Source organism: Ursus arctos, unplaced genomic scaffold (assembly GCF_023065955.2).
Source record: "Ursus arctos isolate Adak ecotype North America unplaced genomic scaffold, UrsArc2.0 scaffold_30, whole genome shotgun sequence".
NCBI classification, from domain to species: domain Eukaryota; kingdom Metazoa; phylum Chordata; class Mammalia; order Carnivora; family Ursidae; genus Ursus; species Ursus arctos.
The window spans coordinates 21,678,803-21,692,195 of record NW_026622986.1 but is presented as its reverse complement, the minus strand read 5'-3'; the positions used below and the strand labels follow the sequence as shown (position 1 = coordinate 21,692,195).

At 45.3% G+C, this 13,393-nt stretch overlaps 1 protein-coding gene across 1 annotated transcript in view; it reads right to left on the bottom strand.

Moving 5' to 3' along the window:
- Positions 1-13,393, bottom strand: part of CUBN (cubilin) — a 256,991-nt gene that overhangs the window by 4,168 nt on the left and 239,430 nt on the right. Inside the window, exons 61-65 of the mRNA XM_026479003.4 lie at positions 9,192-9,354; positions 8,421-8,626; positions 5,375-5,522; positions 4,285-4,466; positions 921-1,086 (exon numbers count right to left, since the gene is read on the bottom strand). Coding sequence (XP_026334788.3) covers positions 921-1,086; positions 4,285-4,466; positions 5,375-5,522; positions 8,421-8,626; positions 9,192-9,354 — 865 coding nt within the window. The remainder of the gene's footprint in view (positions 1-920; positions 1,087-4,284; positions 4,467-5,374; positions 5,523-8,420; positions 8,627-9,191; positions 9,355-13,393) is intronic.

The following is a 13,393-nucleotide window of genomic DNA, read 5'->3' as shown; positions in this document are numbered from 1 at the left end:
ATTTAAATTATTTCTTGTCCCTCAGTCTACTGAAAATAAGTCATTGTTATCATTCTTATTTGGAAAGTTTTTAGATATTTCTAACTACCTAACCGGGACATCTCATAAAGATATTCCTCTTCTCTTGAGTTAAATATATTGACATGACTTAATTTCCTTCAGTTATTTGATAAACTACCAACCAAACATGCAGGAAGTTACTTACTGCACTGAAAAAAGCAATTAACCTCCAAGATTGCCGAGAAATGACAGGTGCTGCAAGGGGAGAAGCTGCTTATTTATACCCAAGTATGTGTTAGTAACTTGGCTTTTGGTACACATGTGGTTTTTTTTCTGAATTCTCAGAGAACTACCTTGATGATCAAACCAAAAGTTAAAAATATGACAAAATCAAAAATTATAAAGGAGTTTTAAAATCTGTATCTACGCTTTATATGTATACATATATTTATATGTATATATATTATATTTCTACATATTACTAATACATTTATCTACCTGTGTATATAGATACATATAGATATATGCAATATGTAGAAATAATGAGTGAGAGTAGAATTTTATAAAGGATATCTGTACTCTCATTGTTAAAAAAAAATCCCTATCGGAAAAAAATCAAGTATACAGATGACTAAGAAGGTATGGTCACTTTTTTAAAAAAATTATTTCTTTGTCAGAGAGAGAGCACAGGAAGGGAGAACTGCAGGCAGAGGGAGAAGCAGGCTCCCCGCTGGGCAAGGAGTCCCTTGCAGGGCTCAATCCCAGGACCCTGAGATCATATCCTGAGCCAAAGGCAGACGCTTAACTGACTGAGCCGCCCAGGCGTCCCAGTATGGTCACTTTAAATTATCTTTTCTCATTAGATCCCCTTTGTTTTTCTTGCCTACATCAATTTCCCTTACAAAGTGCAAGTGTCTTACCAGAGGGTGATGAGGTCCAGAGAATTTCATATCCATGGCTGGAAGTTGCACTGTCGCTCTGAAACCGTAGGTGTAGCTGGTTGTTTTGAGAGAAGATGGGATTTGGCAGCAGAGATCCACAGTACGTGCCAAGTAACGGTGAACTGCTATCACTTCCATTTCTTACCTGGAAAAGGGAGCCATTAATTACTACACCTAACCACAGTATTCTTTCTTCTCTGATTTTTCATTGCTACCCATTGACACATGAGACAATTCGAATGACAACCTCTGTTGGAAAAGCTTTGTCTTTTCATGTACTTAAGAATGAAGGGTTTTCTGAAAATACACCCAGAAGTCATGTTCTCTTGCAAAGGAGAGAAACATCCAATTTGTAGATCAAAAACCATTTGCATTTGAATTCAGAAATATCTGTGAATTTCAAAAAGATTAGAGGGGGATATTGCCTCCTCCGCTTCCAGTCACTTCTATTATGCTTTATTCATTAGACTGTGTGTGTGTTTTTTTCCTTTGAAAACTGCTTGGCTATGAAGGGGTTATGAAAAAAAAAAGCAACGTACAAAGTATAATAAAGTTCAAAACCAAAGGAATTTCGGGATGGGAAAGGGACACGACTCAATAAATCTATAAAATTGGACTGTTAGGTAATTTTAAAAACACAGTCTGAAGCTGAATAGATTTTTTTTTTTAAATTCACTGCTTAGAGTAGACACACATAAAAACAGGAAATGAGTCAGCGCAGTGAACTCCACCACCTTCTGTCCTCAGAGCTCCTTCTGCATATTCTCAGCCATCCTACTCCGAGGAGGACTGTTGAGGAGTATTGAAGAAATGTTATCCAGGCAACGTAGAGCTGGAACCAGCTCGACATGTATGAACGGTGATTTTATTGTCACTTGTATTCAATACTTGGAAGTTCCTCCATTGCCTTTATAATTTCACTGTTTAACGTTCGGTTACTTGCTGGTTATCTTAAGTCTTCAGAGGCACCATGGCTAGTCTTACTGGATGGTGTTGACCTAGAGCGAGATTGTTTTTAGGTTGATGGAGTAGCAGTGGGAGACAGTAGTGCCTTTCTGGTGCTTTTTGGATTATTCTTCTAAGTGGCCTTGCAGTGGACGGAGTCGCCAGTGAACCACCCGCAGACAGAGACAGCCGCCGTATTCGGGAATGCTGGAGGGCGAGACGTGCTACCACTCTATCTTAACTTTGGGTCTCTTTCCTCTGGGTCCTGTTTTAGAAAGCTCTGCTCTGAGAGAAGTATCTGAGGGCGTATCATTTCCAACTAGCATCCTCTCCATTTTTCTCTGCACAGGAGGAATGGGACAATGAGAGCAATAAACATCTCTGCGCCATTAGAGGACCCTGAAAAGGGAGGTGAAGGCACTAAAAACAATGCAGATTCCGAATGTGATCCAGAGCTTGGCTTTTGTGTGGTAGTAATATGGTGACAATCCTCACCAAGAAATGTCTGTTCCTGGCACAGTTAACATGAATGGAATGGTGAGTTTTGCACATATGGCTGCCAATAAACCACGCCAGTCTTCCCACCAAAAACCAGATGCGGCTGCACTTTACCGGCCCGACTTGTGGTTTCCTGTCTTTGCTGATTGGACAGGAAGTTTCAAACAAACTTCTGTGGAACAGGAAGGGCAGCTGGGAGGAGGAGTTCCCACCTCCAATGCTGGAGAGCTAGCCTGTGCGTCCCAGCATCCGGAGGAAAACGGCACGTGTTAACTCCAGTCACTACTGGTCAACCCAGGCTTGAACCAAGGTTAGCTGCGCTGTGACTCTCAACGAACGGGATTATTCTGGCCTTTCTCTGTATTCCCTCCTCTGATTCTATTTTACACTTTACGTAAGTGGTGAGGCACAAAGATCTGAGTTCAATGCCCTGATGGACACAAACAATACTGTCTTCCTCTCCTCCTTTCCTCCCTGCTATATCCATCACTCCCCACTTCCTACCATGACAAGTATCTGCCATGATAAAAGGCCCATGCTTCCTTGAAGTAGTCGTTACGCTATGGATTAAGGATATTCGTTAACAAAAGATTTAGACTAATTCTGTAGGGGAGAGCTTTCCAGGATAATAAGACTCCAGAACAGATGTAGAGGAAACCATCTGGAAACCGTACTGAAGACTCTTGTGTACGTGAGACAAAGCCCATTTAGAGTGCTTCCGGCGAGGTTTACATTCAAAGTCCATCCACGGAGGAATTCAGTATCTTTGGCTATACAAGTCCTCGGTGACACTGCAGTTTACTGCCTAAGAATGAATACATTTCCAAAAGAGTTTGCAAAGGACACCCTAGTGAGCTCTGGGGTTCTCATGGGAAAATATAGGCACTGAGCTCCACACGGCGTCTGCCTCAGTTATGGGCCCATTCAGAACATCCTCCTGTGAGCGACAGTGTCACAGTTCTCGCTTATACAGTGTAGGTGGTGCGGAGCAGAAAGGACGCAGACGGCGCTCTTGTGGTGGGACTGGGGGCTCACAGAGGTGCAAGCGCTCTCAGAGTTGGCTCTGCTTCTTCCACACACTGGATGGTTCTCTCTGAAACCACACATTCCCTGCTTCGGGAAACTTCTCTGTCCCCAAACTAAATTAGGTGCTCCTAACCATGCTCACTCTGTTGTGTGCGAATTATTTCCTGCCTTTCCCATGGACTGTGAGCCTCCTGGGGCCCTGACTCTGTCTTGTTCCCTATTGCATTCCAGTGCCGGGACCTAGAAAATGCTTGGTAAATATTTATGGCACAAAAGAGCAATGAACAAATTAAGAACAAGTAAGGGATCCATGATTAGAAGTAGCAGAGACAGAGGTGAAAAATCTTCAGTGATCCATCTTTTAAATAGTTCATTTATTGGGGCACCTGGGTGGCTTAGTCGGTTAAGTGTCTGCCTTCGGCCCAGGTCATGATCTCAGGGTCCTAGAATGGAGTCCCGTATTGGGCTCCTTGCTCAGCAGGGAGCCTGCTTCTCCCTCTCTCTCTGCCTGCTGCTCCCCTTGCTTGTGTTCTCCCCCTCTCTCTCTGTCAAATAAATAAATAAATAAAATCTTTAAAAAAATAAATGAACTATTCATGAATATTTATTCATTAATATTCATGAATAGTTCATTTATTTTTTTAAAGATTTTATTTATTCGAGAGAGAGAGGGTAAGCGAGAGAGAGCACAAGCCAGGGGAAGAGGCAGAGGGAGAGGGAGAAGCACACTCCCCACGCAGCAGGGAGTCCAATGCCGGGGCTCAATCCCAGGACCCCAGGATCATGACCTGAGCCGAAGGCAGATGCTTAACTGACTGAGCCACCCACGCACCCATTAAATAGCTCATTTATATGATACCCAAACATATGTTACCTCCAAGAAATCGTGTGTGCATTCTCTTGAGTCCTCGATGCCAAATGAATGAAAAAAGAGTGAAATGGTATGGTTTTGTGGAGCTGTGAGAATAACAGTGCAATCCAAGTTATTGTCATAATTATCTGGCCATCCAGGGCTCTTCAGACTGCCGAAAGCCTTGTTATATTCTCTGTTGCAACCTTAGAGGAAAAAAAAATTCACTATTAATGTATGCATCCCAATATTTCATGCTCTTTCAACCTGACAGAAAGAATTCAAAAAGATGATTAAATTTGAACAAACTTCAGAAAAAAGCTAAGCCAGCCCGTCCACTTCCCTTTGAGATAAGTGAGGTCAGAGGAAGCAAGGTACGGCGCGGAGAGCAAATGCGACGCAGCGTCTCCTTAACATAAAACAGCCCCACGGGAAATAGGAAATGTGAGCCTTCCCTTTGAAGAGGAACGGTCTAGCATTCTCTGCACTGTTCTGATCACACTGAAGTAGAGTGGGCTGACATCTAGACTTCTGCAGGCACAGAGGCTCTGCATCCGAGACAGACTTTTGTCTGAGGATTTCCATTTACACCCGCGGAGGAGTCACCTGTTCCGATAGAATTGGTAAATTGCTGTTCTTCATCATTTTGGGTAAAAATGGGTAAAACCACCCCAACTATTTCTGTTTCTTTTAATCAGAGGCAGCTTTGGTTTACATCAAGCTGGAAATGAACATCAAATGATGTTCTCTGGCAAGAAACTTCTTAGCTGTGATCATAATCAAATAACCCTTTCAGGACTTCTTGGTATTTACAGAATAACTTCCTAAGGTACAGTGAGGTCCCTATGCAGTCAAGTGGGTAACTAATAAAACATCGGGATATACTTAAATTAACTCCATGAACTTTGAAGAATATGCTGGCATTCTAAACATTTTAATTAGGATCATTCACTTTACCTCTTCAGAAGCCAGCTTTAGTAATTTGCTCAAGTGGGCCCGGCGTCTAGTCAAAATTCTTACCTCGCTGCGGGTGTGGTTTATGTGAACAGGCCCAAATTTACCCCCAGCAGCGGATTCTAGCAGGAATGATGACAGTGGTGGTTTCAGGGCTCACCTGCAATCTGATAGGTAAAACCCACTCTCGAGTTTCCGCTGAGAACTTCAGATTTGAAGGTGACAATTGCTGTGCTCCCAGAAGAATAGAACGTTGGTGCCGTCGAAGCGTTTCTTCCACAGACTGTAAGTCCCGGATTTGCGTGACTCTGAAATGAAATGGAGGCTACATCACACTAGAGTTGGTTTCAAAAGAGAATAGGCTGTAATGGAAACTAAACTGCAAATAAAAGTATGGCTTAAATACTCAGCCATGGAGGGGCGCCTGAGCGGCTCAGTCGGTTAAGTGTCTGCCTTCCGCTCTGTTCATGAACCCAGGGTCCTGGGATCGAGCCCCACATCGGGCTCCCTGCTCAGCGAGGAGTCTGCTTCGCCCTCTGATGTACCTCCCCCCACTCATGCTCTCTCTCTCTCTCCTCTCAAATAAACAAATAGAATCTTTAAAAAAAAAAAAAATTCAGCCATTGAAACTGGTTACAGTGTTTGAAGCCCTCGGTAACCAGGGCTTGGAATCCACAAATGTCTCACACTCCCCAAGGGGCAGGAGGGAGAGGCCAAGTTTCTGCTGAAACCAGGAGACAGACACTGTGTGCAGACAAGACTTTTTCCCCCTCATGCAGCTTCACAGCCAAAGGCCTGTGCAGTTGGTCTGAGCACACATCCAGGCTGACCGAGCTCAATACAGTTCCACTGGGTCTCCCCATCATCCTGAACTCCAGAAGCCTAACCCAGCACTGCTCCCAGCTCTCCCCACCCCTGAGCTCTTCTAACCGGACTTTGGCAACACTGGGAATCCCCCAAGGCAGCCCCTCGCTGCAATGAGTTCCCTGTTTCCCCTTCGTAAAACCTGGGCAACCATCCACCTCTCAAGATAGTAGGGTAATGAGGCCCAGTGCCTTCCCATCCTTGTATTGAAACCACTGGCACCAAAGGTAAGACATTTGCTGCCTCACACTCTTGGGCACCTACTGACCAGCCTGTTTCCCACTCATGTTTACAAGCTCCTGGTGCTGATGTCTCCTGCTGCTGGTCCTTTCCTAACCTTGCCTTTGGCCCCCTCTGAACTTTGACTGCACTGTTAACCACCACTGCATACATCCATAGCCTTTCTACTTCGTGGCCTTGAGTGAAGCTTGGGTCTCCTGTAGCCTCCTGGTAGAGGCCACTCTTTTCCCATAGTCCATAATTCCTTGAGTAGGAATAGCGGTGGGGGCTGGGGTGTGTGTGTGGGGTTCTCCAGGTGGCTCCCTGCAGTACCTAGCCTTGCATCAAAGCCAGTTCTCCTCTGAGGGTCTCTACATCTGGCCTAAGATTCCTCTGACCCTTCTCACCATTCTCACTTTCCCTCTGGTGACTTTCCTTCATTAAAGACTGGTGTCTCAGCTCATCGTCGTCCCCTGCACCCCGCTTCCTTTCTCAACCCTCGGAGGTTTCAGTGTTTTTACAGATGACCCACTGAACACCCCAATCTGCGTTCCTTACTACCAGTGACTTTCCCCTCCACTCTCCGTGGTTGCCCAGGCCTGCCATTCACCATCATCACATGATCGTGGCATGAACTTCCAACTCGATCTCCCCCTCCTACTCTCGGACACCTGGAGAGTTCCAGTTTCTCCTGGTTATCAGTAAATTCCCTATCTTTCCTCCCAAACTACCCTCGCTGAAACCCTTAGTTCTTTCCTTTATTCACTCAGCCAAAGGACATTATTCATTCATGACAAATACTGGGTCTTCTTTGAGGCCCATCCAGCTGCTGTTATAACCCAGAGCTGCCTTGTGCCTTGCAAGTAGCATTTCCCTCCCCAGATGGGAGTCTGCCCCAATCCTCATCATCTCAGCTTCGGGAAGCAATGGGAAATTGAAAGAGCTTTAACCAAAGGGCTTTGTTCCACTTGGCTCTAAGCCCTTGCAGGAAGGGCACCACCAGGGAACAGGAATCTCATTCTGAAAACCACTGCCAACGGAATGGTTATCACCTTGCACCTTGGCCACAGTGGGGGCCTGGGCTATGTCTCAGTGCCTGGGCTTTCCAAAATTCAATAAATACAGTGTCTGCTCAGCCGCCAGCTCTTCTCAGACCTCTCCAATTGGAGTCAGCCAAACTGGATTTTTCTACCACCACCAAGATCCATGCGTAAACCAGGGGACTCTGGGTTTATAATAAGGAGGACCCCAAAAACTCGGGAAGGGATAAACTGGATCCTCCGCTATTGCCAGCCTGTGGGGGGTTGAATATGACACCCTGGGAATGACCCGGGGCAGATTAGCGGCTCCTCGAACTGCTGAAAGACAATTCAGGGATTCCTGGGGGGTTTTCCCAGGGATCCATCCCCAGTCATGACTCCACACTCTACACGGGCTCTGTGGATCATCTCATGACTCCCATTATTTCAGCTATTGACCCATGTAATGATGACACCCCACTCTTCGGGCCTTCTGTTAATATCACACATCTACATCCAACTGTCTCCTCAACGTCTTAGCCCATGGGCCATTCTCTCTCTCTCTTTTTAAAACCAAAACTGCTTTTTCTTTTTTTCTCTCTTATATGACTATGAATATAGTCCCATTGGACTGGTGCCAAATGGCCTCGTAACTGCTTTCCCTGTGTTCCACACTGACCGCTTCAGTGCATCCTATCCACAGATCCCCCCCGCTGCAGAAGCGTTTCCCTGAGCATGGTCCTTTGAGCACCAGGGGCAGAACAGTGAAGTTGTTCATCAAAAATTTAGGTTAATATGTGCTATGTGGGGAAATCAGTATCGGAGGGTGGGGCCCTGGTGTATGCACTTTTATCTAGATACCCAGATGTTTCTTGTGCCCAAGGAAGTGTGAGAGCTCCCCACCTACAAGACCAAGTGCAAGTTTCTCAATGCCGAAATAGAGGGTTTGGGATATGGCTGTATATGTATGTGTATGTTTTGTATGTTAAGCTGGAGGCAAGTTTGAGAATTTGTTTCATTATGCCCTCATTATTTCAAGTGTTCTGCAAATACTGGTGAACAAAGGTCATTAGATGGGACTGCCCTGCGTCCTCTGATTGTTACCTCAGGCGAGTCCTGAAATTCCAAGTAATTCTGGGTGCAGTCTTGGGAGTGCAGCTGCAGGGCCCACACCGTTATCCTGACCTGCTGGCGTGGAGGAGCTTCCAGGACCCAAGTACACGCGGAAAATGGGATTTCTGGGTTTGACGAATTGGGTGAGGAAATACTCTGTGGGGTCCAGGTGGCATTATATGTCCCACCACAAGGCACTGGAAAAAGAGAACAGCTTGTTGGACAAATTTTATTCATGTTTCCACATATACACAATATTTAAAATGCAGCCTTCCCTACCCTTTCAGTCCAAAGAACTGTAGTGACATCATTCAATAAAGAAGGTAGGGTATTCTTCACTATGAATCATAGCAATTTAGGGGCGTCTGGGTGGCTCAGTCAGTTAAGCGGCTGCCTTCGGCTCAGGTCATGATCTCAGGTTCCTGGGACTGAGCCCCTCGGCGGGCTCCCTGCTCAGCAGGGAGTCAGATTCTCCCTCTACCCTCTGCCGCTCTCCCCCGACACCTGCTCATGCCCCCCCTCTTAAGTAAATCAATAAGATCTTAAAAAAAATAGAATCCTACCAAATTTGTATCACTGATGAAACAGAGTAGTTAACATGGTATTTAGTAACTGACACTGAGCTTACATAGGGATTAACACTGAGTTCAGTAATTAACATTGAGTTTAGTAATTAACATTGAGTGTAGATAGAAGCAAGGCATTATTTTTAGTGCATAAATACACATTTCATAAAACATAAAAATGTCTCCATTTACTCACTGTCCACAATGGTATACGTAGCATTAAATCCTTCCCTTTCTAAGGTTACGTCACTGACAAACTGAACCGTCAGGAAGTTACCAGAAGAGATAAAGGGAGCAGGTACAGTGGAACCGCAAAATGTTCCAGCCAAGTTGGCGTTTTCACTATCCCCGTCGTATAACTGAAAAGAAACATAGTTCATTCGTTTTCCATTACTCATAAGGAAGTTGCATATTTTACACTGAAATGGACGTGTGGAGTCACAACAGGTCATGATGGGGAAACTTACACTGATGTTGTTAGAGCAAGTTTTAACCTAGGAACAGCTGCTATTGAATCGATGCTATTATAATGATTTTCAGAAAAAACCTGGTATGATGCCTAGAAATCCTTTCTCACTACAGAAGTCATATCTGATTTAAAATAACTGTGTCATTAGAGCCAGCAGATGCACTGTCCTCGGCCTGCATGGCCCTCACTGCCACACAGGTCAAGCCCCTGAGATCTTGTGCCTGGGTTCGCACCGCGGACTCCCTATGGAGCTCCCTGATTCCACTCTTTTTTTTTTTAAGATTTTATTTATTTATTTGACAGAGACAGCTGGCGAGAGAGGGAACACAAGCAGGGGGAGTGGGAGAGGAAGAAGCAGGCTCCTAGTGGAGGAGCCTGATGTGGGGCTCGATCCCATAACGCCGGGATCACGCCCTGAGCCGAAGGCAGACGCTTAAGGACTGCGCCACCCAGGCGCCCCTCCCTGATTCCACTCTTGCCCCTCTTTAGCCTCTCCTCAACAGGTGAGTCATAGGATACAGTTAAAATTAAGTCAGACCAGGTCACTGCTTCCCAGCCGCTCAATAGAAAAACTAAAGCCATTACAGTGGCCTTCAAGGCCTGAGAGCATCTGCTCTCCATGCCACCCCTGGCTTTCCCCATCTGATACCTTACTGTCCCCCCATTGTTCTCTCTGCTCCTGGAGCAAACCAGGCTCACTCTGCTTCCCAGCTGTTGTGTTTGTGGTTGGCTCTGCTGGAACATTCCTCTCCTACACATCCATATCGTTCACTCTTCTTCGTTCCTTCAGGACTTTACTCAAACATCACTGAACCGCTAAAGCCATCCCTGACCACCCTCCTTAAAATGTGAACTCTCTCCCAATTCCCTTTCTGCCTTCCTGCTTCCTTCTTTCTTGGGAGCATGCATCATCTGCACATACTCCATCTATTACTTATATTATTGTCTTCTGCTCTGAAGACGACACTAATTCCATGGAAACACAGGCTGCTGGTCCGATCTGTGCACTGCTTTGTCCCCAGTTTTTAGAAGTGTCCGGCACACAAAGTCACCCAGTACATGTCTAATAAATGAGTAGTGCTTTGGTCCCTCTCTCCCACTGCCCACCCCACCGGAACTTATTCTCCCCAAGGCCTCCTGATATCAAAAATTTGCTCGAGCCTAAGACATCAGTCATCCTCGATTCCTCTCTCCCTCCCCACTGACCCCACATCTATCCCGCTCAACCTTCAAAATCTTCCCCAGAGGGCTCTCCCCATTGCTATCACCATCATCCTCACCTTGGTTAGCGTAACATCTTCCTAAGAGATCTGTGTCCACAGAGCAGCCACAGTCATCTCTGCGGCACTAACGCCCAAAGGTTTGCAAACTTAAATCACGCTCCTGCCCAGTGGATTCCACAGCACCTGAAGTGACACCCGAACTCTGTATGCTGGCCCGTAAGCCCCGCCCTGCTCTGGCCTAGGGCCTCTTCCCAGACCCCTCCACTGCCTTCTTCCCATACCTCCTCTGGCCAGGACCGTCTCCTCAAGCCCCCGCACTGGCTGCTCCTCCGGTGGGGAGCATTTCTCTCTCCCCAGCTCTTGAACTGGCCACTCCCCCTTGTCATGTGGTCTCAGGTCGAACATCACCTCCTCAGAGAGCCCGACCCTACGGTAAGTTGCCGGGCCCCCAACATCTACTTTCTTATTACAATCAAAATGCATCTTATTTGTGGCTGATTTATTTTTTCTCATCTCTCTCCCAATAAAAATGTAAGTCCCCTGGGTGGGAAGACTGAGTATTCCTTGTGGTGTCACCAGCACCCAGAAAAACTCCCAGCTATAGGAACCTTCAACAGACACCTGTCAAAATCGTGGACACCTGATTTTCTTCCAAGCATATTGCCAGGAAACAGACTTCTCCTGCTGTCATCTTCACGGTATTTCTAAAACAAGGATGTGTGCATAGATCCAAACATTGAATTTATAACAGAACTACGGTGTGTTATAAACTTCGAAATAGCCATGACCACTGATATTATTCTAAAATGCTAGGAATATATAAAATAGTCATTTCAAAATAAACAGAAAAGTCAATTTACCACTAGGTGGCACTGACTCTCCTGCTTACACGGGATTGTAGTAAATTTAGAGCCGGAAGAGACTGGAGAGTTGGATAATCTCGTCGGATCTGTGTACGTTTTAGGTAATGTCCCTTTTCTGGTAAACAAGTTAAAACATGATAATGGCTGCCACCTGTATCATCAGATTCATACTAGCAAGCATTTTTATTTTTATTTATTTATATTTAGTTCATTTTTATTTTTATTCTCTGTCTCTGTGCTAGGTCCTGTATCTACAAGGATGTATATGGCACTTTCCATACATTCAAGACACTCATTGACACTAACTGGTGAGAGAGACCCATACATCTAATATGCATACACATTTATGTGTCAATTATATATAAAATTTTTAGAAGTGAGTACTACATTGAAGGATTTCAAGGCAATAAGAGAACCCAGATGATGGAGTCAGGAAAGATCTCAGATAGGCATTTGAAGAGGTGTTTAAAAGCAGGTAGAGACCTCCCAGACCTAGAGAGGAAGAAGGGCATCCCAGCCCAAAGAATGTGGTATAGACAGCCTCAGTAGAGTGTAAGAGGCATATGAGAGTCTCCACAACTCACTTGGGGTGCCTGGCATTAGGGGAGAGAATGCAGGTGGGACTGAGCAAGCACCCCGGGACACGACCGTGAAGTTCCTTACAACTGGCAAGAAAGACTTTGCGTCTTCTCCTGTAGGAGTTCTAGGACGTGATGTGGGTTCTGAATAGGTAACGGGTAAATGCGATGAACAGAAATTACATAGTGCCTGGCCTCCCGCTGCTGTTCGCATCAGTTCATTCACCGCCATGGGACCATTTCTTGTAATTGAGCTGAACTCGACAGCTGGTGGCCTGTGGACCACTGACACCGGCTTCTAGGCTCCTGCACAGCCAAGGCTGGTATTTCTCCACCTGCTCTCCCATCCTGATAATGCTAGACCCCCAAGATGGAAAGTAGCGGCAGGTTGTGCTACAGAAGGCACACCGTGCAATGCTGGGGATGGGGAATCACGCGGACTAGGATACAGATGGTGCCCTGAAGACCATGCCCTTAACACCCGCACAATCACACGTGGCTATATATTGCATTCCGCAGGGACCTGCCACCCGGCATAACTCCGTTAGGCCTGGAGCTTGGATTAGGTTCTAAGTTTTGCAGATAAGCGCTAAGAAGGATTTTGTGTTTTCTCAGCTGTGAACCCTCTGACAGTGGAGCATAGTAGAATCTACTTAAGATCCTGAAGGAATTGCTCATGTCAGCTGGGGGAAGATGGCCTCTGATGACAATGACTGTCAGGTCCTGCACTTTATCCAGCTGTTAATTTGTAGGAGAAAGTGGGGAAGGCCATGTTGGGATTTTACTTTCTATGAACTTTTAACGCAAAAGGGCATTAAGACAATAAGGGCAATATTGGACTTTAATTCTTTTCAAATATAACTTCATCATTTTTAGACATTAATTTCCTTAAGACTTTATCTTTTAATATCTCCTGGGAATGTGACCCCAGCAGGATTTCTATATTCTTATTTGGAGCATGCCTACACTGCCTTTTAGAGTATCTCCGTGAGTTCTTTGACTTTGTTGAGGAGACGCAGTTAAGGTCTGCCGGACATGCCTGGGTATAATTTCAGATGAAAGGAGAATAGAGAGTGGTTTTTCAGATTTAGGGTTGAACTCCAACCTATTTCAGAACTTTATGGGGAAAAATGTTCTATTGGTCCCAGTGGTCTCAGGAAGGACCACAAGAAGCAGTGATTACAATCAGCTCTGTAAATACTGGAGGTTTTATATTATTATTATTATTATTATTATGTATTTATTTAATCTCAATGTTCTTTTTC